Source organism: Gambusia affinis, linkage group LG11, assembly GCF_019740435.1.
Source record: "Gambusia affinis linkage group LG11, SWU_Gaff_1.0, whole genome shotgun sequence".
In the NCBI taxonomy this organism is placed as follows: Eukaryota; Metazoa; Chordata; class Actinopteri; order Cyprinodontiformes; family Poeciliidae; genus Gambusia; species Gambusia affinis.
Genome location: NC_057878.1, coordinates 24719935 through 24743324, shown reverse-complemented (window position 1 = coordinate 24743324; position 23390 = coordinate 24719935). Strand labels below are relative to the sequence as shown.

Below are 23390 nucleotides of genomic sequence, written 5' to 3'. Positions count from 1 at the left end.
TAAATAATGACTGCCTTTAGAACAAAAGGGTCTTAATTGATTCACAACCAATTATAGACACTAAGTTATCTTTTAGAGAATGCATGTTATCTATTTGAGCTTCAAAGAACAGTCATGTAATATGAGTGTCAGTTATTTGGGCAGTCAGTGACATGCATCTCTAATTTTGGAGTGAATCTTCTCATATGCTGGCTACCCCGGCAGATTATCTTGTGGTTTAGAGTTGCAGTGACAGGTTGGTGTTGCTGGCACTCTCTGGAGGCTGGCTCAGAGTTTGGTTGTAGCAGAAGGACAATTTTGGTGGAGCCTCAGCAGACAGGATGGCATAGTTGGCAGAGTGGAGGGTGGCAAAGCTCTGAAGCTGATACTGAGAGCTGGGAATACACCAGACTGGGTTGTAATGGACCAGACAGGTTGGCGTGGCCCACTGTGTTGTGAACTGTTGGTCGTGTTGAAGTACAGGAGGCCCAGTGGGAGCGGAAGGTGTTTGCTGATTTACATGTCTGATTGTGCTTCACTTTTATTTTTTTTAAAGACACACCTCTCACAAACATCCGTGTACTCCCTGTAATCTTTACTTTTATGACGGAGGGGATTCTCCTCTGCTTTGTAGGATGGGGTTTGCAAACACTGAACCAGACACTCCTGCTTCCTGCAACACTCTGAGCCAACTTGTCGTCTTGCCAGCCATCGGTAACTTGGCGTCCCCTCTCTTCCTTTTTCCATGCGGTGAACACGTATGTCTGTCCACAAGGACGTCTGTCGACGTAGCTCGGCCTTTACAAATGAGATGTGACACATGGAAACGAAACAGATCAGTTTTCCTGCATGATCTCAGAAGAGCAAATAATATTTAGAACTTAAATGTATATTTAGAGGCCATATGCATGTTTCTTCATGTCGCTGGGGAATACATGCTGAGTGGCTTCCATATGGTCCCGGTCACAGAGGTCAAAGCATTAAAGTATCCATCACATGGTGCTTTCCACTGTTTCTGACTTATGCATGTCCCATAAAGCAAAAACACACACTACCGGATGTTTCTTACTTTGATAAATAATTGTAAATAACATAAATCACAACCAATATGTATTCAATATACATAATATGTATCCACCAGTTCTTTCTGCAAATGTTTTGTATTTCATGACAGTTTTCTGTACTCATACTTATGGTTTTAGTTTTGTTTCCTGCTAAATTATTCAATGTTCCTCTTTTAATTTCTATATCTAACAAACTATGTGACTATAGCTCAGTGCAGAATTCAGTCACGTATGCAGAGAACTCCTCAGCCTCCTTTCTCCATTTGCATCAATGGCTTCAAATCAAAAAGTGATTTAGAGTAATGCATTTAAAACATTCTTCATTCACAGTTTTTCTTATTAAAGCTTACAATCAGAATGATTTATTTTAGAATATTGCATCATTTTCAAATTGCTACATTCAGGTGTATTGAAGGAAAATTGAGTGAAAGGAAAAACTGAAAAAGTGGCAGAAGTGGTACAAGTTAATCACCTACTATGCACTGATTCAGTAATTCAACCAAAATCAACCCAGACTAAGTTGATATAAGTATATATATAAGTATCAGTACATTTACAAACTGATATTCCTTTCAGTTCACCAACATTTCTGTATTAAAAGGGAAGCAGGAAGTCATACTTATGAGACATTTTCTTTAACCTCAAAAGCAACAGATTAATCAAACACATAGATGTTTTATCTTGTTGAAATTATTCCTGCAGGCCATGAAAGTTAATATCTATAAACAGTTCTCCTTTATGCTAGAAATACATATGATGATGTAAACCGAAGTTCTCCTGGGGGAACTGTGTCATCTTCCTTCTTACTGTAAAATGTGTTAACTTTATCCAGCTCTGTGACCACATCATCTTTTTATTGTATTTATTCAGGCTGTAGGGCTGCAGTGCTAATTTTAGTGCCATGAGGTTGAAAGGAACATTATTCTTCAACTGTGGAAGAATGTGCTTCTCCCACTCTCTGGATATTTGTTTATTGTGGTTCCCATGGAGATTTTTTCACATCGCCGTGTGTTAAAGCTCTGAGCACTCGACCTGACTCTCCTGCACAGGAATTACACATGGAGCTGCATGGATTCCATGAGATAGGTTTCATCAACAAGAGCAGATAAAAAACATTTTTTGCAGTTGATTTAGTTTTGCATTTCATTGTTAGAAAAAATGCATTTTACAAAGTGCTTTGACCAAAGTGGGAAAATGGGAAATAAGGGCGACAGAGGGTAAAGGCAGGACGCTCGCTTACACTTCCAGCTCTTCCTTTGTGTGTGTTTGAGTGTGTGATTCCTTGGCTTTGTCTTGCCCGTTAAGTCTCGGTGTCATCTTTCTGCCATCTGCTGCTGCCACCCTACTAACACAAGCTGTATCATTTATAATACTTGGTCAATTCAAAACTTCTCTTCTCTCTTCTTCTCTTCTCTTATCTTCTCTTCTCCTCTTCACTTTTCTTTTCTTCTCTTCTCTTGTTCCTTCTACTGTTTGTTAAAGAAGACCAGCAAAAGTAGCCTAATCTACAGTAAGAATTTCAAGTAATGCATCTGGTGCACATTTTTGTATATGTCATGAATTTTTAATTGTGCCCCGCCCCTCTGTCATGTATTAGTCATGGAGCAGTCTGCTTTGGCTGAAAATAGAGCCTAGCAACCCAGAAAAACAGAATGTATAGTAGGTGTGGGTACTCGCTGCAGCTCGTTCAACTGTGACACAGCACACACACTCTGCTGATTTCTTCCTCCCTGCAGTGTTTTCATTTCCTCCATTGCCCCCTCTGATTTAAGAATAATGACAATTGTCTCATGTCTTAGTAAAACACGCTACAAGCCATACTTTCACGTTTCTTTTCATTTTTCACATTAACATTTCTTCATTTAGGTAACAGTTTCATGAAACTGAAATATAAGATAATAAATTCAGCTTTGTAAAGGTTTCTTTCTGATTATTAGAGAATTACTGCTAGCAAGTAACATTCTTACAGACAACCAATGCTGCTTGGGTAATATTTTATAGTTTTAGGAAACATTTATAATTTTTAAAAAACAATGTCAGGAAGAACTTTTTAAATGGAAGGTATTTCAGCCAGTCAGAAGTCGTCTAAATTTGTCCCAACAGGAATCAGAACCAAAATAAATATGAATAAAGTGCCATACACTTTATGAATTCCATAAAATTGAATTGAATAACTTACAAACTTTGACAATTTTTAAAATTTTATTTCCATTGTGTATGAAAATTTGCAAATAATAAGTCACAATTGTTGAAGTACATGAATAATAAATGGTTTGTACACAGAAGTTGTCAACTCCTTCACCAAAAAAGCAACTCATAAACTACTTCCTTGTTTTGTTGTTCAAAATAAGAGTCTTAAACACAAATACAGCAGTTAAAACATTTTCATGTCAAATGCTTCTTATAATAGCACTAACTTATTTCCCCAGATAGTCAAATGCTGAAAGAAACTTGAAGAATCTTTTTGGTTTAATATTACACAACCTGAATGTCATTGAGAGCTTTATCCAAATAAAAGTTTGAAAAATACAGTCATTGACTTTTTTTTTACTTCAAGGATGACTCCTTTATCTTCCAGTCGGTGTTCCTGATGGAAAGCGTGTAGCCCTTAGTGATAGATCTTACAGTTTGTCAAATCATGGCATAGCTGGAGATGAAAGCATGTAGGTTAGATTTCCATATGTGAAGAGTCAATGCTGTTTTGTAAATCTTTTACAGACACATACTGTGAGTTCACCTGCCAGTCAAGAATAAGGTAAATATGCAAAAGTGTTGTTTTTCTTACACAAATAAGATGTGTTGATCACTCATTCTATAAAGGACACATTTTTTGATCAGATCATGTTGATAGTTGTACTTTTCTCATTGCCATGGCCATCTAGAATACTCTCTCAGTAAAATGTGATTGATCCAATGCACCCTTTAGTTTTTTTTGTGTGTGTGTGTGTGTGTAATGCACCACAGATGATTACAGAACTTAAGTGCTCAAATGGGAATCTGGTATTTGTGGTTGCCTTTGCTTGCTAATGTATGACTTAACAATGGAATCTGTCAACGTCTGTTCGTGAGCAAACTTATTATTTGGTTCCAGGCGTGTAATAATGTCCACCGGCTGACGTTGCACATTGTTTTTAACACCTGACGATGTATTATTCAGCGAGCGACTCAGTTCAGAATTAGCACCCTGCATGTCGTCGTGCATGTGCGTCTGCGTGTCCAACGGCCAGATTTTGTTGGAACTTAATGTTCTTGTTGACAGGAATGTAGGACGATCTCGCCACATCAGCCGGTCATCAGCCCACAAGCGGCATGTTTGTCCCGTGTGGCCAGATGAAATGCTGATGCATCAATGATGTCACTCTCATGGGCGGTGAAGACCTGCAGCTCCGGTCTGCTAATAACATGTTTCACTGCCTGCATAATGGCATAAACATACAGTAAAATGTGTGCTGCACCGTTGGGCTGACTGTTTCATTAAATTGGACAGTGATTCATACACTCTCGTGATAATGAACTCTATTTTTAAATTGCACATCAGAGACAAAAACGCTAATCAGAGTGTTGGCATTTTTTCCTCTCTCATTTACATTAAAATTTAAATCAGCTGATGTGCTTTTAGTCTTTTCCAAACACTCAGTAGGCTGGTGTTGAGTCACTCTTATTGTCTGGCTAGTGAAAACACAATAGTTTTAAATTTAAAACTATGATCATGAATGTAATATGCTAATTAAAAGTCTTCTTTCTTCATGCCTGTAGTGAGGAGGGCAGAGCAAGAGACTGTTCTCTCCAGAAAGGTGCTAAAGTTTGTTCAGTGACTGGTAAAAAGATTTTCTGGGTGTTTCTTGTTTTGGTCTGATAAATGACCAAATGGAAGGAATCAGTGTGAACTATGTGTGAATTTTTGATCCCACCTTTTCTTATGTTGGTGTAAATGTTCAGTCTTCTGGCACATAGCAGTCCTAAAATTCTCTAGTAATTTCTAAAAGGTGTTTCACCTCTCTTGTAAAAGGCCTCTCCGGTCAGAGTGAACTTGTTTTTAAATCAGAGCTCAAATGTCTACAAGGAAAGAGTTCAGTTCAAGAATCAGATTTTCTTTTCTATAAAATTAGGCTTTTATGAAAATCAAAGATAATCCTTGTTAGGAGAGAGATTTTGTGTTTATTTGTAATAGTTAGTTTTTGAAATTCATTGGGGTTAAGCATTAATGCGCCACTTTTATTCTTATACAGGTGACATACTTAGTTTTGTAAACCAAATACTGCACATCTTTAGAAAAGTTTTTAGAACAGAAAAAAAAAATAGTTGAAATATAGTTTTGCTGCAAAGATAGACTGAACGAGTCCTTTTTCACCAGAAACCGTCCTTTGGAGAGATTTTGAGCCAGAAATAGATTTAAATATGTTGGCATTTAGAGTAGATCTAACTGACTGCCTACTGAGAGAGAGAAAATGTTAATGCTGATGTGTAGGCGAATGAGCATATTGGGGGAAAATGTATTTTTGAAACTTTATTTTTGCAGCCTTATACTGTTCTTTTTGCCTTTTTAGAAAAATATGAAACCCATTGTGCAGTATATGCTCTCCACTGCAAGAACTGTAATCTTGAAATGGTATTTGTTGGATGAGAACTAGATATATGTGCCCTGTGTACGAAAGATCTTTGGGACTTTTTATTACCATTTTATCAAAGTTCAGAGCGTTTGACTTGTAACTATTTCAGCAAAAAATAAAAAATAAAAAAGAGAAAAAAACTACAAAATATCTGAGGTATTCTTGGGCAGGAAAAGCAAATTTGGCACAAGAAGTAAAGAAAATTTGTGTCTGGTGGGTTTTTTCTGTGTATAACAATTTATTTTGGCAATACATCTTCCGGCATTGGAAAGCCTATACATCTGCTTTTGAATATTGCAGCATTAGTAATAAAAATCAATTGGAGGGTTGAGCAGCAGAGATTAGTATGTGGGTTGCTCTCATGAAAAGTGGTGGAGGTTTCTTAAGTGCTTTTGTGACCAGGTTTTGTTGGCGAGTCAGACAAGCTGCCTTTTTTAGCCGAATCAAAAATTATTTCCTGTCTCTTCAAAATGAGTGTCTGAAACCTAAATACACTTTGACAAGAGATACCATCATGAGAAATCCTCACACATCAACTTACCATCATAAATCCTTGTACTTTGGGTTTATACCACACAGAGATCTGAGAGTTTATCCAGCTGCAGAGCTGTGCATGGGGATTTCAATCAATCAGTCAATCAAATTTTATTTGTATTTATCGTATTATCATTTATCATGATAAAGTTCCTATCATGATGATTGGTTTATTGATGTCATGACAAATTCCAGTTAATGATGTTAGCATTGTTAGTTTGACTATTTTATTCACTGTTTGTTCAATGAAAACATTAGTAGATATCAATAAATTTGAAAACATGATTTAATGCACTTATAATTTGCAGTTTAAGGACATGAATCACACTTCATGTGACTGGTGTCCTAAAGTTACAAATGGGAATGTTTTCCAACAGCAGTATTTGTGTTTCTGGGGCTGTAATTGCCGTGTCACAGTCACGGCCATACAGTTACCTAAAAAAGAAGTAGTTATTATTGTCACTTTTATTGTTATCACAATTATCTCTCTTCCTCTTCTCCTTTCTTAAATAACATGGTTGTATTTGAATATTAAGTAAATATCACATAGCTAATTATAAAAACTATTGGAAAAAGTTCATCCATCTGCAGCTGTTGTTTTGACTAAATATTAGCAATAAATATTAAAATATTAGCAAAAAAGTAAAATAAAAATGACAGTTTATTAAATACTACGTAAGTAACTTGTGTTGTACAATATATTTCTGATGTGTTGTGATACATATGTACCTACACAATAAACCTGCATGTAAAGAAACCCAATTATATTATCTATTGGGGACATTAGTTAATTACTGTTAAATCTTGACACTTCTTCAGGAAAAAAAAAAAAATCCTTCCTTCTCAGCTCTAAGAATAACTAAATGTTTAAATACCTGCCAAAAAAAGGACAGCAGGGTTTTTTATTGGACTAAACGCTCTGAAATGCTCTGCTAACACATTCATATTATGTGTTAGAATGAATTAACTGGGTGCCAGCAGCAGCACTGACACTCCCTCTGTGTGTTTAGTCATGCAAAGTCCATTTTGACTCAGACCTTAATGAGACATGAGCGTCTGCAGTTGGCAGAGCTGACCTTAAAGCTACCAGTCAAGGAGTGCTAGCTTTTTATTTTCTTTTTGTTTTTGTTCAAGAAGTTAGGCAGACAACTTGACTGAGCTTGAATCAAAGGGAATGATTCATGCTGCTGAAATTTAAAAATGAAGGATAAAAGCATTCAGGCTGATGAGGAAGACTGATGCAAACAGATTTGAGTGCATATTAATTAGGATGACTAAATTGCGCTCAGGAGGAAGTACCGTAAGAGGAGGAACCTTTCAGGAGCTGAATGTAGGAATCGAGCATCTGCTGCCATCTGAATACATGTGACATTAGGAGATGGGGTGAGAATTATGTACTAAACAAACATGCACAAATAGGAGCGCGTTTGCGTAGCAAGGCGGTCTGTGTGTCTCTCCATCCATCCATCCTTCCATCCATCTATCCCGGCGCACAGGCTAAACTGAGCTTTTTTGCCTCCACGAGCCAAAACAGCTTTCTCCCACTCTGCACAAATTAGCAGCAGCCCACGCTCCACTCGCACATAACTGTCAGAGCACAGACGCTGCAGGAAGCGAGGAGGAGGGAGGGGAAGGTGAGAGAAGCAGTGATGGGAGGAGGAGGAGGAGGAGTAGAGAATGGTAAAACAGTGGAGGAGAGTGGGAGAAGGAGCAGAAGTGACAGTTACTGAAGACCACAAGTGGTTTTTGTTGCTCGCAGAAAGGCTTCGTTATAGATCCTTGACAGTTGTTGTTTTTTTGGGTTTTTTTTGTGAGGCTTTGAGCACATAGGCATATTTTGTCTGCAAAGTGTTGATATGAAAGGACGGAGAGTGATTTAAGGGGAGTCACACCACTTGGCCTGCTCCTAAGCTCTATCTTATAGTTCTTGTCAATAATCTATGAGCACTTAAAAACCTACGAGTGGGTTAGACGGAGAGAGCAGGAGTGGGTGTAAATGTGATGAATGGAGATGGGTGGGGGGTGGGTGGAGATGCTAAAAGGAACAGAACTGCAATTTTAGGAGGAGAGGGTCTGAAAAAGCAGGGAAAACGGAGGAATGGCACATTATGCAAATATCATCAGCCTCATTACCATTTCAAAACTCTGGAAAAGGAAATCACAAAAGTGGGGAGAGACATTTCTTTTGACAAAACCAAACTCTCTCACAAGCGGCGTCTCCATTTCTAAACACGCTCTGATCGCTTCTGAGTTACATTAGACAGGATTTAGATGCAAAAACTGATTGTTGAATCCTTTCGGAATTCATTCCCCATATTGAAACATCAAATGTGACGCATGGAGAGAAGAGGGAGGAAGTGCAGAGGAAGAAGGGACAGCAGGAGTATTGAAATGACAGAGACGGACAGTGAGGTGTGTTCCAGAGGACAACTGCTCTGGAGGTCACTGCGACCAGACTCTTGTCTTCCTGCCAGACCCCTTCGCCTCCCCCTCTTCATGCTGAAACATGTTGGACTCCTCATGTAGCTGAATGCTGGACCTTAATTCCAAATTTGTTAACCCTGCATCATCTTTTCAAACCTTTTTATCCAAAATTAGAAATACATTAAAATATGCAAATAAATAATATTCGTCCCCTCTTTAAAAAAAAAAAAAAAATAAATTTTAATGCCAAAAATGAAATTGCATGGCATTCCTTGGGCAATATGTAGCAAAGGATGCATCCGTAGCTAAAATAAACCACGCCTATATGTAAAACGTTCAGCCCATTCTGCTCAACATAACGTCAATACAGAAAAAGATGCTAAATAGTTTTTTGTACAACATTTGAATCAGGCAAAGTTAAAATTAGGCTAGTTAAGGAATTCTGGGTAGAAAATACTTACAGACCGATGTTTATTTATCATGAATAGAGAACGTACATATTTTTGTATAGTTTTGGTTTAATCACCAGTGTGTTGTTCTGTGAGCATATGGCCTTTTTGAGTCTTTATACTCCAGTTAACAACTAATCAATTACCAAATTATTTGAAAATTATTTCAATAATCGATTCACCACAATTAACTTGGTTAATCGTTTCAGCCCTACTGTGTTTTCTTATGCTCTAGAAATGTAACGTCCTCTCTCCTTTCCTCTCCTATTTTCTTGTTTTACTGTTTTACTCGAGTTCATACTCAATCACAGATTAAGGAGAACATTCCAGAAGAAATGTGTTTTCAGAGTATGGTGCCTCTAAGCATTAAGCATTAAAAATTCATGTTAGAGATATATTATTTACCAATATGACCACATTGCTAATTGCCTATATTGAATTTTGAGCTCTGGATTACAGCAATGGCACTGACAATCCTGAACTCAAACTCACTCCTTTCCCCTAATGGAAGACCACCTGTTTTGTACACATGCTCATCAGGGAGCCTTCATGGCTTCCAGATGGGCTACATGAGCCCAGGACCAAACCTCCCCACCCACTGTTACTCGCTGACCTGGCATGGGCACCTCCACTTACTGCCAGTTTGGTATTGACAAGAGTTGTTGAGCAGCTGCCACTTTTCTGTTAAGCCACATTTATACATACTAATTTGCTGGGCAAAAAAAACAACAAAGTACTCTCTTTCTGAAACAGTGAGGTCCAAGAGGGAATGAAGAAACCAGATGCTGCTATTTAGTTGTAATTTATTAATTACTTCTATAAAAGCTGGAGTTTCATACATTGCCTGGGCTGGAGTATGGGTGTATGTTAATACAAAACCAAGAGAGAAAGAGAACAGATATCACCTCAGAGAAGCAGTTTTTGCTGATCAATCTGGAACGGGTTTTCATGCCTTTTCCAAATAACTTGGGGCTCATTCACACCAGCCCTGTTTGATCTCCTATAATCGAACTAGAGTTTGATTGTCTAGAAAAAACTGGTTTATTTGGGGAGTTGTGAATGCATAATCAAACTCTGATGCCGACCAAAATATCAAACTTCGATCTGCCTACCAAACCAGGTTTTGGTTCAGTTGGAGGGAATTCTGGTGCCTTACAAATGCATATGTGAACGCCAAGTGGATGAAAGACTGCTCAAAGAGCAGGAAGCAGACTTAAGTTTATGGCAATGCAAATAAAGGAACTTGGTTGCTTGGTTGGAGTAGCTCCCTTTGCCTGATTAGCTTAAGAGAATGAGGATGCAATTTATCTCATATTCATTAGTAAAATTGTATTACACTGTGTAAGAGTAATTGTATTAGACTTAATTTTGATGCCAGAAAGTCCTTGACTTGCACCTAATGAAACCATAACTCTGCTGCAGGTTTCACCACAAACCTGTAGCAGAGTTTGTGGTGAAAGTAAATTAGATTCCAACAGATATAAGGACATAGCCATAGACTGCGGTTATCATGTTGATTCGTTTAAAAAGGGACACCACTCTCACATTCAGGTCTTAGAAAGTGAGGCAGTCTCTCTGGAGTCAGACGCTTTTTGTGTTCCAGTAGAGCAGACAGTGTTTTAACCTACTTTGTCTGCCTGGGGTCCATTATCCCGACAGATACAGCAGGTTCTGAGACCAAGTTTGTCTGGATCTGGTGGATGGGGGAAGATTTTACCATGTTACCAGGTTATAAATATTGCATGGGGCCTGGTGTGTTTTGCTGTTTTGGCTGCCAGGATCAGCTTTCACAAACGTATTGGGAGTCAGCAGAGTGGGCTATTGTTAGTCTATGTGCTTGAACAGAGAGTCTCTTATCGGGATTTTTGTTAGACAAACAGGTTTAACAAAGAAAGAAGTTCACAGTTTCTCAACGCATCTCACACAAAGATGATGGAGTTTTTTTTTATTTTTTTTAAAGTTTTTAATAGCATTTTAATTGGATATGGTTTAAATGTTGATTTCATTTCAAAACTTTAATTCTAGCTAAGTATTAATACTAACTTTTACCGAGGTATGTTACATAAAACATAAATATGAAACACAACATAGTTTAGAATGGTGTAGATAGTAATTCACTGTGAACTTTTAAAGTCTTTGTTTTTCAGTTTTATGTCTTATTGTGGGCATTATTTAATAGCGTTTTTATACCATATTTGAAAATAGGAGGTATTTTTATATGAGCATTATCTCCATGTTTACTGTATAAAAACTGCACCAGCTTCAAACTCAGTTTGCTGTAATAAAGTACCTAAAGCAAGGCTGCCTCTGTGAATACATGACACAAAGTTTAAAAATAATCGCCCATTTTGTTTTAAAATACAAAAGGGTGAATAATCTGGTGCTAATCTGCTGTATTTCTGTAGTGTTAAACAATTAAGGAAGAAACAAGTAAACAGTCTTTAACTCTGTTGAATCTTGGGTTTTCTAAACAGTTTCCCGTCCTGGTTTGTCTCTGGTCTCCGATTCTGTTTAATACCTTTCAATTTCAGTAAAGTTGGTCACTTACGGTTGGACAATGACACTGTTGGAACACTATTTACTCTGGAGAAAGAAGGTTCTGAGTTTGAATCCTGTAACTGTTAATTGGTCTCTATTATTTTGCTGTGTGCAAACGACGTTGACCTGTGTCTTTGTGCTGCCCTCTAGCAGACTGGTGATCTGTTCAGGGTGTACCCCGCCTCTTGCCTAATGACCCCTAGAGAGACGCACCGGCCCCCACGCCTCTGCAGAGACGGTGGATGAATGGTCAATTAGGACGCTAAATTCAATTTCCCGAAGATTCAAACAAATTGTACTTTAGAAACATTCCAGCTCATTTTTTAAATGGTTGTGGTATTAATCCTATCAGAGCATGAAATACCACTCATGCTTTGCCTTCCTCTTAAGCTCAATTGCTTATGTAGAGTTGAACTTTGTAAAGGATTTTAAAAGCCGTACCATGACCAAATGTGTCCACAAGAATCTTCTATCTATTATAGATGACTCCTTATAAGTTCAGACCCATTGCTGTTTGCTCGAAAAGGCCCTGACACCATCTGAACCAGAGGCTAGCCTTCCCTAATCCGGGAAGGGGGAGTTCACTACACACACTGATAGCCTAATGGTTATAACATACCTTACAGTGTGTTTCACCACAGTCTCTTTTAAAGAAAGAAACAGACAGCAGTTTGCCAACTTATATTGCCTCTAAGAGTTTTCTAAGTCAAGTGCATAAGTTCAGACAGAACGAAGGAGGGATTTAGATGTTTATGCATCCATCATGTCATGGTTTGTGTCTTATCAGAGTGGCTTATTACTTCAAAGGAGACCTAGACAAGTATAAACATTCCTCACAGAATAAGCTGTGGTTGATGAATGATGTTCAGATTTTGTCTCGAGTGCTCTTATTCGCAATCGGAACGTGATCTTTTCTTAGTGTTCATCGGCCTCACACAGATGCTGTGAAAAAGTATTTAACTATCCAGATCAATATGGCCCTATGTAAAAATATAATTTCTCCCTAAAAATGAGCAAGTTTGCCACTATTGGTAGCAACGCTGCGATTAAGAATGTGTGGTAACTAGTAATGAGTCTTTACATCCTTGCACCACTCCAAAACTTTACTTCAGGTTATTATTTCAGAGATTGACTTGCTGATGTGGATCATTGTCCTGCTGCATTTTAGATGTTCTTAATTCTTTGGTTACTTCTTGAATGAGTCATTGACGCCATCCCAAAACCTTGCAAATAACTGTGTAAGCCTTTCCAAATTGAAAGATTGATAGTGATGTTTTTCCCTCATCTGCTCTTTTAATTTATTTGGATGGACATATGATGGGTTGCCTTGGGGGTTGTTTAGCTTACTTTTTGATGTAAGAAAGGTTCCATGTTCGGGATTTCTTGAATCTACGTGTTTAGCAGAAATTAGGCTTTGGTTAAGTTGAAGAGGGTTAAAAATATGTATTATGGGCATTTATTCATAATTTAATAAAGGTGGTAGGTAGATTTTCACCAAGATTGAGGTTGGCTTGGATAATTTAAAGCTGGGAGATCCAAGGTGTAACCTGCCTTCCTATGCAGCCCTGCTCAGTTTAAGTGGGTATAGACGATAGACAGATCTAAAAAATTTATCTGTGAAAAAGCAGAGAGCAGAAATCTGTAATGGGGGAAATGCTTTTCCACAGCAAAGTCTGGCTGGTTTCCTATGGAATTGGAGGGTTATGGACTGATGAACTGATCTGATTCTGTGACCTCTTAAATTTGAAGAGCACAGGCAGCACTGTGGTGTGCTGACATCTCTTATAAGTTCAGTTTCGCATCACTCACAGTTAATGGCTCTCTGCGTCTGCTGCAAGCTGCGCTGCAGTCGGGAAACGCATTACCATTGAGATGGAAGGAGAGGATGTAAAATATGAATGAAAGGAACTCCCCGCTGCAGGCAACGACTCAAGTATTCTCATCTTGTCATGTTGTCTGGGTGTTTGGGAAGCTTTGATATTTCAAGGTGCTCTTCAGGACTCTTTGAGAGTTGTTGGTTTTGTTGAATATCATGAACAAAGCTGGATGCTACAGTGAGGCTGGAGCAGCTTCAAGCATAAATTCTGTTGGATTTTATTTAATTTAAAAAAATATTTGGTACCTTTTAAATTTCATCTGAATAGCACAGGTCAAATTTACAGGTCTTGCTTTATAAATCTGAAGTATTAAAATGTTTATGTAACTCAGAGTAAGTCAGAGAAACTGTGGCTCTCTTTGGTCAAGCAAATGATAACAGTAAATTATTATTTATTTTTAAATTAGCCATAAAATAATGCATTTGTTAAAATTAAAGAGTAGTGTCTTTGCTTTAATCCTCCTCCGATTTTAGAAGATGGTGTCATTTAGGCCCCACCAGCTTTTTACCCTGTGCCCAGTTCACTTTTACAAGGGTTTTGTTGTGTGTGGTTTTGGGAACTGACAGTCTGACGGGACAACCCCCACCGTTTTGGCAGTGTGTTTATTTTTTAGAAAAGATTATTTTGAGTTGAAGAATCATATTTAGCTTCTGCACTCTGACAAAACCAAAATACCAAAGTGTGTGTATGCGTGTGTGTGTGCGTGTTTGGTTTTGTGTGGGAAAGGGGGAGTAGTGAGTGTCTGTATTATAAATAGCCCAAATCAATAATAAACGACACTGATATTTAGAGTTGGGTCTGGGGTCCTCTGAGGAGATGGATGAAAAAAGCAGCCCTCCTTTCCACCACTCTCCCCCTCCTCCTCAGGTGCAGTGAGGCAGAAGAAAGAGCATAGGAAGCTGAAAACATTAGAGGTGCCGTCTTCTCCCCCCACAAGCCTCGACAGACTTGTGGTTATGAAGTGCACGCTCGCCTCGTGGGTGTGTGTGCGGGAATGTGTGTATATTATGAGTCCGACGCTGTGCATTACTTATTCATCAGCAATGTCTGCCTGCTTGCCACAATGTGTATTTCAGCATGCCTTGCAATCATTATGCCACATGTATTATTTAAGGCACACGTGTGCGCGCTGACTCCAATGCAGATTGCTACACGAACTATTTATCCCGCATAAATAGTCCCTCAGAATCCTGTGAATTACTTTATAAAGCGTTTTTCACAAACCTACTACCTTTTCTGTAAAGTGTTTGTGGCCAAAACAACAACATTCATTCAACTTTTTTCTTCTGCTCCCATCTGTAAAAGCTGGAAGACTTTTCTTTGCAGACTGCTTTGAGTCTCTGTTTGTTTTTTTTTCCTGGTGTAGTTGACATGCTTGTGCCTGTACGATCTAGAAGTTACCAAGATGTGGAAAACAGCGATAGAGCTGAGTGAGCTTTCATAATCTTTTCTGTTTTGCTTTGGTTTAGGAGCCAAACAAAGCAATGCAGCTCCAAATTGTTGAACTTCTCCAAACAGAATAAAAGTATCAATGTTTTACAAACTGCTTGCAGGAATTTGCATTTAGTTGAGGATTATTTAGTTTGGATTAGATCAATCTCAGTGAATGGATGCATTACTTAATGAGTATTCTGTTGCTCCATGATTTCTGAAAAATACAGATAATAAATCCCAGTTTATTGATGTTTTTGATTTTAGTTTTTGATTCATTTGTGAATTTTCTTATACTCAACTGCTAGGGAAAAATAAATTAAGTTCAGCAAAATAAGGAATTTGAAATTTTTAGAAAGTTTGAAATTCTGCATGTAGATTTAAATCTCACTACAAGTCAGACAAATTTTATGTATCAAATGTGTACTCTATGTCATGACTTATGTTGACGTTAGAAGAATGACCTTTTCTCTAATCATGTTTGCCCCAGCCTTATAAATGCAGTAACAACTGCAATTAAACTTTTGGTGGCAGGACTAATCGGCTTTTATTAGGCCACATAGATTTTTGAGCCCGAATGGGTGTTTTCACACTAGATGGTCCGGTAGATTCACTTTGATTGTGGACCAAAATTGTAACATTTGATTGACTTTTCTGCTTATTGTTGAATCAGGAACACTGACCTTTTCTGAGTGAAATGAGGCCCTCAGTGCTAAGATGTCATTCTGGGGTCTTTTGGGGCCTCATTGATGAGTTGTGGATGTCTTTTGGGGTGGCCCCTCCTGGGAAGGTTTACCACTTCTCCCTTTTTGCTCAACCTGTTTAATTATTTTAAAATTAAGACATGATAACAAAACAAGACATATCGTGTGTTTTTTTTTTTTTTTTTACACAGGATCAAGTTAGTTTGAATAACTTTTTTCTCCCTAATAAAACGGTTTCTTTAGCAAAGTAAAAATACACCAGTGCACAGTGTGCTTAAGAAACCTGAACAGTTATTGGTCAGTTAAATAAATGCTACTCCAATGACAGTCCTGAACAGGTTCTGACCTTTTTTCAGAGGAAGTGATATTTCTTTGCGTGACAGGTTCCTGCCTTACCTCCATGGGTCTTTGACTGTGTAACTTGCACACTACCCTATGTTCATGCATTGATTTTTGTTATTTTTTCTGTGCAAAGTTCACTTGGTTTGCTTCTGCTCTGCTTCACTGCCCTCCCTGGGGGTGATTCTCCCTGATCTAAAAATGAAAAATGTGTTTGCCTTTGTGTGTTTGTGTGTGCCATTGTGGTTTGGGATCACCAGCATTAGCTGTTGCCGGTGTCATGGCTGCATGGAGCTCAGCTAAGCCTTTGACGTCAATGCCGTACAACAAGCTGATATCACAGACCTTTATCGCAGCCAGGTGTGTGGGTGTGTTGTCAGATCAAACAAAACTAGGCTTCCTGGATTCTGCGCCTTACTTCAGAAATAGCTACCGCACATTACATACACATTATCAGACCACCCAACATGCACATACCCACTGAAATGCACACACAAAATTAGTGTTGCGACCTCACTACTTGCTGCTTTATCATCATATCTATAGGTTTTCAGAACATTAGTTGATTTCGAGCAGTTGCGTGTCGAAAACTCCTGAATCATTGGTTCCGCCTCATTGAAGCTGCAGTCAAATCTTTCTGCATCATCAGAATATGGCCAAAGTTATCCGTCTTCTACTTGTTCGTTCCACTTGTTGATTTCTTTCACTGTTCACTTTAACCGTGGCTGCAGGATTAAGGCTCCTTTATTGTTTGAGATTTATGTTAATATATTAAACAATCACCATACTAAACACTTGTGCTAAAAGTGGCTTGTAATTTAAGCTTAAACTATTTCCTCCTGATTTTATAATTTACTTTAATATGTTTTATTATTACAAATTCAGTTTTTTCTCAATTCCACCCTTTGAACTGATTTTATTATTAATATGCTCCCTCCCCCTATTTTTTATATGTCAATTATTTTGATAATTTCTGTAAATACCAGATTAATGACTCGAAAATTGTAACATTACTTCCAGTTGTGCCTGCATAATATGAATAAACCTTTTGATTGTGACAATCTGAGTAAATATTGCGATACTGATATAAGTTGCAAAATTGAGTATTTTGATCAATGTCATTTTGTCCGGAGTGAGCATGAGACACAATTATCAGTCATAATAAACTACAATTGATTTTGTTTTATATTTATTTTTAGATTGTTTTTGAACATGTTTTTTATGAATGGCAGGCTCTCCAGCCTAACTGGGTGCTCATGTTTCCGATTATCTTCTTTAGTGCTTCAGAACTGAAAAGCTCGGTAATTTTATTTTGTTTGTGTTGTTTTACATTCACATCTTGTAAAGTGGAGGAGAAAAGCTGCCTGCTCACCTCTTTTCTTCACCGTAAGAATGAAAATAACCATAATCAGCTGCCACTCCTTTTTTATTGGAAAACATTTGCATAAACTTTCACTGTTGCCCAATGTTCTGCTGTGCAGCTCTCTGTCAACGCTGCCCGCAGGAACATGTGCATTTCACATGTGTCCTCTCACTTTCGCATGACAGGAAGCCATCAGAAAGCAACCACTTGTCAGAATGATGAACGACCAAGTTCTGTGAATTTTGCCACAGTTATTTCATTCACTGAGTAAACAGCCATTCACGCTGCAGGCAGGCTATTTTTCCTAATCACTTTTTTCCCCAGTTCAGATGGAAATGAAGGAACATCAAAATATCAATCATTAAAAAATATACTTAATTTAAACAAAAAAAAAAAACCAACATAGTTATAAAAAAAGTACATGAGAATAATCAATAAAAATAAAAATACTAAATCAAAAATTTTTCAAATTGAAATATAATGGAGTGGAATATTTCCAAATAATAATTATCAATTATTTTCCAAATACAAACTGGATTAATTCTTCTGCTGAGTTAGAAATGATTGATTTTAGCTGATGTACATTGAAATTGTATTAGTTGTCATACATTTCTATTTGTATGAATATAAAATCTCTGGCATCTCCAGCTACTTCTCTGTTATAAGACTCTCACATTTTTTGGTCCTGTTCCTGTTGTGATTCACCCTCTGTTCCTCTTTCTGTTCCCGTTTTCTAAGAATTGCTTCATTGAATTATTCAGAGTAACACGTCCCTCAGTTTGGATTACAATGAAGTTGCATAAAGTCTCAGCCTTTATTTATCGGCAAAAGAATTAGCTGGAACTCTGTTCCTGATGATTTTTATCTTCAGTGGCTGCAAAATGTTTCACTTGCAAGCTGCATCTATTGAGTCAGGTTCACAGCAGCTATCTGTGTGAAGAGTTCCTGTTGTGTAGGAGGTTTTTAAAACAGACAAAAGCCAGGAAGATGTGTGTGCGTGCATGTATGTGTGTGCAACAAGTAGAAGATTAAATGTGAGCAAGTGCAACTGCTCAGTCAAAACATGAAGAGGCCCTGCACAAAAGCTCTGGGTTTGTTTGGCCAGAAGCTGACGTTGACTCTTTTTTTTTTTTTTGTCAGCCGGTGAATTAGGAGGTAGGGAGCTAGTGACGCTCGTAAAATCCTTAACATGCCTGAGACTGCCCTGTGATGTCACTGAGAGAGGGAGGGAAAGTGGGAGGAGACCAGACCAGCGGAGAGAGAGAGAGAGCGAGGCGGCTGGAGAGCGGAGCAAAACAGGCTCAGTGAGAGGAGGCAGAGAGACGAGACGGACTCTGTCAGAAATTTCTTCCTGCTCCGCGTCTGAAGTGGAGGTGATCGCTGCTTTCTGTATTTCTTTGAGCTGATTTAAAAAAAAAAAAAAAAAAACTAAAACACTTTTTAAAAAGCTCTTGCCCAGATCTTCAAACACACTCTCACACCAACGTGCAACAAGCGGACAGCACGGCACAACTGATGGGTGAGAGCCTTTTCCTGCAGTTTGACTTCTCTTCAAGGAGTTCCTCTATAAAATGCTTTGCAAATGTCTTTTTTTCCTCAGCAGTCTTTCATAGTTTATATTTTTAGGCTGAAATGCGTTTATGTTTATAATGCAAGTGTGACTGTCTGTGTGTCCTGTTGAGAAGAGAGTTTGTGGGTGTGCGGCTTTGAGTGGTGACAGTGTTTATTGAATGGTACTGATGTATGGACACTCAGCAGCCTTCAGCTGAATGGAGCAGATGGCTGCGCCTGTCCCTCCATACAGTCTGCTGTGAACACATGAGGCTGTTTGTGTTTATTCCTCAGTGTGCTGAGATGCATATGAACGGTTCAAAAAGTTCATCCTGTCTAATGCGTGCCTTAGATTGGAGAAACGTCCACAGGAACAGAGATTATTTTGCACATTTTTCTTAAGTGTTCTCATTTTTTGTGTGTGTTTTTGTTTTGGCTGTTAAAATAATGATTGTGAATGTTTACCTAGCTGCAAATATAACAGTCTTAAACACCTTTTTGACTGTTTGATCCACTTGAGTCAGACCTTGGGAGTGCAGGCTCGCTTTCGTCATAAAAAAGTGAAAACAGATGAGGAGAAAACAAAGAGGCGGCAGCGCACCATAACACTCACCGTCACTAAGTACCCGTCCCAAGCTTCGGGGTGCCTTCAGGAGCTTATGCAGCACATGCAGGCTGATTGTGGAGTTGAACTAGCACCCCACCATTATTGGTCAGTCGTCTTCCTCAGGCCCCTCCCTTACTTCGCTGTCCAACCAACCGCTGGCTACAATCCAACCAGTCACCATGGTGTTTGCCTCCATCCTCTCTGAGTACCTGGGGTTTTTATCTTTGGAGTAGGGGTAAGAGGATGGGGGGGTCATTATATCAGCATTTTTTTTTCTTTTAAATTCTCAACCTACAAGGTTTTATGCACACTTAGCTGTGACTAAGTGTACCACTCAGTTTTCGAGGCGCGGTGTGTAAACATGCAGGGATTTTTCTGTGGATGCAGGGAGACCCAAGGGGCGAGGATCTCCCCCCTGGGAATCCTGCGCTATAAATAACTCTGCTTGTGTGATCCATAGTCTTCTGCTGAGGGGAACGTGGGATGGGCTGAGTCAGAGCTGGACTGATGGATGAACAGACTAATGAGAAAGGCCCTGACATTTCTCTTGATTGTTGTAGTTTTACTCTCACTGACTTTGGCTTCCTTTTGAAGCAGCTTCTCGTCTCTCACATCCTCCTTCATTTCTTTATTTATGCTCCAGAGCTTAAATACTCTGTTAGCTGCTCACACACGAGCTGAAGCTGTTGTTTACGTTTTTCGAGGTGCATATAAAAAAAATTAGAATATCATCAAAAATATTCAAGTGAAACTCATAGAGTTTCATGACAGAGTCACTCAGATCATCTGTTTATTCAAGTTTTTCAAGTTGCTTCATGCAAGCATATTTGTGGATAGTTAAATGGATAGAAAAGTGCAAAATTTGTTATATTTTCAGCTGGTGTGGTTCGTTTCCACACTGCACTGTGTCAATGAACCAAACTAATTGAAAGCATTATTTGTCCTCCTCGTCTCTGGTGGCGCTACACTAAGAACGGCTGAAGGAAACTACAGAAAAACCTCAAAAGAAGACATGAGCATAACTTCTTTCTTCACAAAATGTAAACGAAAATGGAGTAGAATCAAATTTTAGGGTTGTAGGATTTCTCTTTGACAAAAGAGCATGAGGCATTTCCTTCTTGTTTTGGTTGTACCTACCCAGAATGCCCTGTGCTCTTGTCTGCTTCCTGCTTTTGAAGCTGTCTCCAGTCCACATATGCATTAAAACTGTGCCAGAGTTCACTCCAACCAAACTGAGATGTAGGTTTGTGTGGACCAGAGTTCATTGTTTTGATCGGCATCAGAATTCGATTGCACATTCACACCTCTAAAAGCAAACCGGACTTTATAGGAAAATTAATTAGTTTGTTTAAAGTGGACCAAACAGTGCAAATCCACCCTTAGGCTTAAGAGGATTTTAAAGCAAAAGCTGGACAGCTCTACAGTGTGGTGTAGAGACTGTAGAGACTCTACAATGTGGTGAAGCTGAAGCAACCTCAGACAACCACAGGATGATCACTTCCATGCCAATCTGCATTAGTGCAGCAATTAATGATATAGAAGCCTTAACTGAATTACATTTATATACCATACAGTACGTCACTATTAAAAACACCTATTTCCAGGTTTTATGTCCAGGCTTTATGTAGAGTTGCACAACATGTTAAGTTGCAATCATTGTAGAAATATCAATATGTGCAATAGGTTAATTGCAATGGACTTCTTTCTTAAGAGTCAATAGTATGTGAATTATTTTTCCCTCAGTGTTTCTACAAAAATTGCACTGCGAGTTGACCTGACTTAAAAGTTGAAATCAGTAGAAGCTGTAAAAAAACAAAAAAAGCTTGTCAAACAAGATGGTAGTTCTTGGAGGAGTTAATGTCACCGTGGAAACCCAAAAAGTGACTTGTTAAAAAAAAATAAAATCTAATTTTCCAAAAATTAAATCTTCAAAAACAGAATTTTTCCATGAGCCAGCCCTAAATAATTGTAATTAATGTAATTGTTGCAATTACATATTTTGTTGCATTTGTCGTTACCTGTCAGGCATGAATCTTTAAATCATAAATCACTCTGTGTCATAAACCTAAGTTTCACTTCTTTCAGTTCCAAATATTTTTATTGAAGTTTGCATGTAGCTTTTACACATTAAGAGACAGGAATTAACTTTTTCCACAATATTCCAGTACATTGCCTTACACCTCTAATTTGCACATCTGAGTAAAACATCAGACCTGAGAGCATCGGGTGTTAATCTGCAGTTCTGAGTTTTTCCTGCAGCAGGAGCGTTTAAGCTGTGCACCGTCACTGTGAGTCATCTTGTGTGACCTCCTGTCCTCATGTTGGCACAGCAACATTAACCTCATGTCACTTTCATTGAGGGTTTGTAAACTGGGCTAATTCGCTCCCAGGTGCTGGCCACCCTGCACGTCTGCCGCCTTCAGCGAAGCTGTGTTTACTGTAAACAGCTCCTTCAGGTTGTTTTCTGAGAGCTGCTGTCTCTTTTAACATTTCGCACAAATGATACAGATGCTTCCTGTGTATTGTTGAAACATAGAATGTCCAGATTTGTAAAACAAACAGTTCAACAGTTGTGCAAACAGACAGAAACAACAATTAAATCAGGGTTTGTAGCTGATGTTGAACTGCAGGATTGGCATTCTGCACATCGTAAGTTTCTTCTTTTTATAGAGAGAGTTCATTCTTATATCACATCTCTGTAGACAGCATTATCTCTTGGTCTTTATTTCTGAGCGGTTGTGGTTGGCCTCTGAGTTGCTGGAACTGTAATTATTTCAAGTTACCTTCATTTATTAAATGAAGGTAACTAGTCATTTATTAAAAATTACATCTTATTTTGGTGTGCAAAGTTCTTATAGCTGTAAATGCTGCAGTGCAGATTACTTTGTAAAGTAAATTTACCACCGATATTGTAATTTACTAAAGTACAGGAAACATTCCAAAAAATAGGATAATGGAAAGGATGTATGTCATTTACAGGCAGCAGGTAAAAAGTTGCATGTAAATTCCAGTCAGCTATAAGGAAATATTTTTGTTGTATCTTTTGACAGGAAGTTACGTTTTGCATATTTCATAAGCTCTAGTCCTAGTTGTCAATACAGTATAACTCCGCCACTGAACTTTCAAGATACAATTCATGTTTTCATTAGAGCTGAGTGGGTGAATGGAAGATTACAATAGGTGTTTTCCATCCAGAATACATCTGCATTTAGTCACTCTAACATACTTGAGATCTGTTTAAAAAATAGCCTTAAAAATACCCTAAATCATATCTGTTAGTCATTTTTCTTTATTGTATTCCTTGACTCCACTATGAGCGTGACCCTCTGTCCCTCTTAATGTGCTAACTCTAATTTTCCTGAAGTTGGATTCTGGAGTTTGAAAACAAAATATGTATATAGGTTTATGTCTGGTTGAACGATGTGTATGGCCAGTTGATTTTTTTTTTCTTTTTTGGGGGGGATTTTATTGTAATCCATAGGGTTAATCCATAAAGTAACCTAATTTTCTAATAAATATCCTACCAAGTTAAAACACCAGGTTGATAAAATTTTTGTCTTTTGTGAAATGATGTCCAGTTGCTCTCAGCATGTGACTTTGTGTAGTTAATGAACTAAGTCTAGGCAAATTTCAGCCCCAGACATGAAAGGGAGTCTCTTATCAAAACCTTTATTTTGTAGTAAAGCAGGAAGTAGTTCTACAGTGGCCCTGTTGAATGACAAAGACAGCTGATAAAGACTTGTCGTCAAGCTGGCCTTGACTCAGACTTTATTGCTATTCGTCTATCAACAGTTTTTTTTTTGTTTGTCTTCTTTTGCTTTTGTCCATAAGCACACTTATCAACTTTTTCTGTAGTTACCATCAGTCAGATGTGAAAACATGATGCTGCTCTGAGCAATTTGCACCCCAAGCACTCACAG

The 23390-nt window shown here is 38.2% G+C and overlaps 1 protein-coding gene across 3 annotated transcripts in view; it reads left to right on the top strand.

Moving 5' to 3' along the window:
• hdac4 (histone deacetylase 4) overlaps window positions 1-23390 on the top strand; it is a 120935-nt gene that overhangs the window by 32302 nt on the left and 65243 nt on the right. The window contains exon 1 of one of the 3 annotated variants that reach the window (XM_044132335.1): window positions 18467-18831. The exons of the other annotated variants lie outside the window; for them this stretch is intronic. Coding sequence (XP_043988270.1) covers window positions 18828-18831 — 4 coding nt within the window. The 5' untranslated portion in view covers window positions 18467-18827. Of the gene's footprint in view, window positions 1-18466; window positions 18832-23390 lie in introns of those variants that run through there. 3 annotated transcript variants of the gene reach the window in all.